The sequence below is a fragment of the Hyaena hyaena genome, unplaced genomic scaffold (assembly GCF_003009895.1).
Source record: "Hyaena hyaena isolate Hyena2069 unplaced genomic scaffold, ASM300989v1 scaffold_68, whole genome shotgun sequence".
NCBI classification, from domain to species: domain Eukaryota; kingdom Metazoa; phylum Chordata; class Mammalia; order Carnivora; family Hyaenidae; genus Hyaena; species Hyaena hyaena.
Window position 1 is genome coordinate 1,331,475 of NW_024080700.1, and position 4,291 is coordinate 1,335,765.

The 4,291-nt window shown below is 57.1% G+C and overlaps 1 protein-coding gene across 1 annotated transcript; it reads right to left on the bottom strand.

Moving 5' to 3' along the window:
* Positions 1-1,476: 1,476 nt before the first annotated feature.
* Positions 1,477-3,935, bottom strand: CCL17 (C-C motif chemokine ligand 17). Its single transcript, XM_039232568.1, has 3 exons — positions 3,837-3,935; positions 2,305-2,422; positions 1,477-1,709 (listed from the first exon to the last, which is right to left on the bottom strand). Exons 1-3 carry the CDS (start codon positions 3,904-3,906, stop codon positions 1,604-1,606), a joined length of 294 nt encoding a protein of 97 aa, XP_039088499.1. The 5' UTR covers positions 3,907-3,935; the 3' UTR covers positions 1,477-1,603.
* Positions 3,936-4,291: the final 356 nt, after the last annotated feature.

Here is a 4,291-nt window from a genome sequence, read left to right on the forward strand (position 1 = left end):
GGATTGCAGTCCACGGAGGGGCACACCTTCCAGGTGGAAGGAACCATGTGATGCCCTCACTTCTCTGTTTTCTGGTCCCTTTCTGGTCTAATCAGGGGAGTCCCCAAGTCACAGCTGATCCCGTCTCCTGCATCTCGCCCTGCCCCCGCTCCCCCCCCCCCATTCCATCCTGATCTTGCTGTTAAACATCCTCACTGTCCACCATGCAGCTCCCCTTCTCTGAGTTTACAAATGGGCCTCTGAGGAAGTTTCCACTTGGACAAAAAGACGTTGATTCTTTTAAAACAACTATTCTCTGTGCACGGGTGAACTGTGAGTCCTCGGAGTGTCTTTAGGCTCTGGACTCCAAGGGAGAGGGGTCCCGCCCCAGCCCTTGCTCTCCTTTGCTGTCACAGGGGCTCCTTCTTGCCTCTCTCTGTTTTGAGATCATCTTTCCTCCAATCCCCACCCCCCACCCCGCAGCCCCACTCGGTGGATCCAGAAGATACTTTTTCACAAAGAACTCAGGCCAGGCTGTCCCCAGGAACAGGTCCAAGGCAGTTGTCAGCAGGATACTCCTTGGGACCAGAGCAGGGGAAGAGGCCACCCGGGTTCAAGGAGACCCTGGGGTTACAAAGAAGCCAGTTCACCATCCTCAGCCTCATTATTGTTTTTCTGGTTTTATTTGTGCCCCGACTGGAAAGTAGGCTCGGGTCTGTCATCTGGCCTGCAGAAAGACAACTGACCTCAAGAGGGCAACAGGAGGCAAAGCTTTGCCTGAAATAACTCCTGATTGCAGCCCCCTCTGACAAGGCAGATCACAGAATCCTAGGAAGAGAAGGACTCGGTGCTCCTGTCCCCAGACAACATCCCAGAGACAGAAGCCACGAGGCCCCGGCTGGTCAGGAGAGTGAGACAGAACTAGAATTCAAAGACCCTAACTCCCCCACACCCTACAGGCTCTAGCTCCAGCCCTGAGTTGGGCTTGCAGAGAGCAGTCTTGGGGGAAGGGAGTCCATAACTCCCCATCCCCCATCCTTCTTAGCATGTATGCTGTGGGGTGCCTTGGTGGCTCAAGGAGCTCCCCTCTAATGGAGGAGTCAGGACTGACCGAGCCACCAAGGGATCAACTGGGAGAACAATGCCGTCATAGCAGCCTGCCCTATGGTCCCCAAGGGCCAGAGGCATCAGAGCAGGAGAGAGAACCGGGGGATGGGCAGCCATTCTTGGGGAAGGCCTCCTGGAGGCCAGGCTCATCCCAGAGACCCCCTCAGCTCCCCTACTTGGGCCACTCTCACCGGGGCCTTCCCTCGCCCTCACATGTGGTCTGAGGTATGCCCCTCTCTGAGCCTCAGTTTCCCTGCCTGGACAGGGCAGGATCAGGTAGGTGTTCTGTGAGTGCCCTTGTGGTGTTGACAGGCTGGGAGGACAGAACACGCTGGCCCAGAGTGAGGTACAAAGAGAGAGACTTTAATCGGGGCTCTCTCCTGCCATGGTACCAGACCAGAAAAGAGGACAGGGGTCTTCTCTGTCCTTGTAGGGCCTTCACCGGACTCGGGCAGCTCGGGTTTGGGGTAGTGAACTGAGGCTGGAAGTCTCCAAATGGTCCAGGCAGAAATCAGGACTACTGAGGCACAGGGTTCATGACCCTCTGCAAATAACTGATTGTCTTCTTCACCCTCGCGTCCTTGGGGTTGGAACAGATGGACTTGCCATGGAGGGTGAGAAACCTACACAAGAGGGAAGAAACCCATCAGGGGCTGGGATCAGCCTTGCTCCGCACCCATCAGGATGCTGAAGCCTCACGAGGAGCAAGAACTTGCCTGAAGCCACATAGCACATCAGTGACAGATTGGGGACACCAGGCTCTGTCCTCAGTGATTCTGGACCTCCCCAAGGTCCCTGCCGGTCCTCGCCCTCCCAGGGAGCCAGCACTGCAAAGCCTCTGTCCCTCTACTGCCCATGCCCACCTAGGGCCTAGGGATTAGGGGTACATAGGAGGGGCCCGGCTCAGACCAAGCCATGGGAAGTGACCACATTGGCTTCGGACTGCCCGTGTGACATGGGGCTGCTCTGTCTCTCTCAGGGCCTCAGTTTCCCCATAAATCAATGAAGAGTTGAACCTCACAGGCTGGGGCCTTTTGGGTCTCACAATGTGGGGTGCAGGGGCTTCCCTGAGGAGCAGGGCCTGGTGGGAAGGGGACCACAAAGGCCTCGCTCTCTCCTCTCCCCAGTGACCCTTCTGGGAGCTCCAGGGTCTGTCTGCTCCCTGACTCAGCTCCCAGGAGCAAGGGGGTGGTGGGGCGGGGGCCAGGGCACACTTACACGATGGCATCCTTGGGACACTCCGCTGAGGTCTTGTACCACCCGGTCAGCCTTCTGAGCGGGATGGCCCCTTTGAAGTACTCTAGGCAGCACTCCCGGCCCACGTTGGTGGCTCGCGCTGTGGAGAGAGGAGGCAGGAGCAGGTGTGTCTGTGAGTGCCTGGGGGGGGGGGGGTCCACGGCTGTGGAGGGGAGTCTGAGTGTGCATGTCCCCTCAGGAAGTCCCCTCAGTGGGCGGTGGGTGTGCTCCCATCAGGGGGTCTGTGGGTGGGGGAGTCTCTTGCTAGTGGCATCTTGTGAGTGTGTCTGTGTGCGTCAGTATGTGCACACTTGTGTGCGTGTGGCCTCTGTGCTTTGGGGATCCCTGTGTGCTCATGTGTCTCTCTGTGCCTACATCTGTGTGTCTGGGAGGGGTTGTGTGTGCACGTCTCTGTGTGTGGCTGTGAATGCATGTCTCTGCATGTCTGTGTGTGTGTACCTGCGTGTACACATTTGCGTGTGAGGTCTCTGTGTGCTGCGGGGGGGCCTGGGTGTTTGTGTGCGTGTGCAGGCATGCCTCCGTGTTTAGGGGAGTTTGTGCGTGTATATTGGTGTGCGTCTGTGTGTTGTCCATGTGTGTCTGCATGAGTGTAATCTGTGCGCGCACATGCTCAAATGCCAGCCCAGAACCCCCCAGGAATTGCCTCCGGGCCAGGCTCTGGGCTGAGCCTCTGCCTGCAGGGGCCCCTCGGCCCTCCGCAGTGCACCTGGGGACAAGTGCTGTCACTCCCCCATTTTCCAGATGATTACGTGGAAGCCCAAGGCGTGAAGACACTTCCCTAGGGCTTGGCTTCCTTATCTTTGCACAAGAAAAAGTATCCAACGCTTGAAAACAGGCAGACCAACAGCGTGTGGCTTTAATTAATGCCACGCTAGAGTATTCTCTAGAAGCCCCCAGCTGTCCTCCAGCCACCTCACGGGCATCCCTTGGTTTGACTAACCCACAAAGCTGCCCAGGCCGGTGTTTTACAGAAGGGAGAGTAAGTAAACGTGCAGTCACCGACAAAGGCTGGGCGCCAGCCAGCTGTGCTCCCGCATCCCATCCTCATCCTTCCTCCTCCAACTGCATATAACCTCTCCCTTGTCACATGCTCGGGGAACCAGCTGCCTTCGTGCTGATTCCCTCCGTATAGACCCGTCACTAAAACAGATGCTAACCAATACTTCTAAGAAGTGGTCATTTTCCACTGTGAAAACAGCCCCAGTCATTGCCCCACAACCGCTGCGGCGAGAGACGTGCCAGAGCTTTGCTCCTCCCAAGCCGATCCCCATGCTCGGGGGGCTGCATCCTGCTCCCCATCCTCCCCATCCTCCTCCTCCTCCTTTTCCTTTGATTGCTTCCCTCAAAATCCTAGCTGCCCCCAGCCTCCCCCTTCTGCAGGAATAGGTGGACTGTACCTAATGCATAAATAGTGGGTGTTGCTGCTATGATCTAGATGCCCCCACCCCTCCTGTCCCGGAGCACCTTCCTCAGCCACCCTCCTCTGCCCTCACCTGCATGGGTGAGCTGCAGAGAAGCCCCCAGGAGGAGCGTGACCAGCAGCAGCATCCTCAGGGACATCATGGTGCCAGGAGCCCAGGAGAGGATCTGTGTGTGGGTCCCTCTGCTCCAGGGAAAGCGAGGATGACAGCCAAGTGTGGAGGTGACCTATTTAACCTATTTGGGGACCTTGCCCCACCTCCCGTCACCTCCCACCACATGCCTCCCTACACCAGTGGAGTTTGAAGAATTGAGATGATTCAGCACAAATGTGGTCTTGGAATGTTTGTGGCTTTCCAGAGAATGGGCACTCAACTGAGGACAGAGGTGGGGTATGTGTGTCCGGGGGCTACAATGACATACTTCTCCTTTCACAGGGGACATTTCTTGGTTCCTCTATTAGCAGAACTGAGAAGCCTCTCTCCTAAACCGAGCCAGCCTCTGTCCCGAGGCTGGTGAGCCTCCTTCA

Coding starts and splice junctions, on each gene's coding strand:
- CCL17 (XM_039232568.1), bottom strand. CDS start 3,906: ATGATGTCCCTGAGGATGCTGCTGCTGGTCACGCTCCTCCTGGGGGCT. Junction 2,423..3,836: donor TCTGCAGCTCACCCATGCAG/GTGAGGGCAGAG, acceptor CTCTCTCCACAG/CGCGAGCCACCAACGTGGGC. Junction 1,710..2,304: donor TGTCCCAAGGATGCCATCGT/GTAAGTGTGCCC, acceptor CCTCTTGTGTAG/GTTTCTCACCCTCCATGGCA.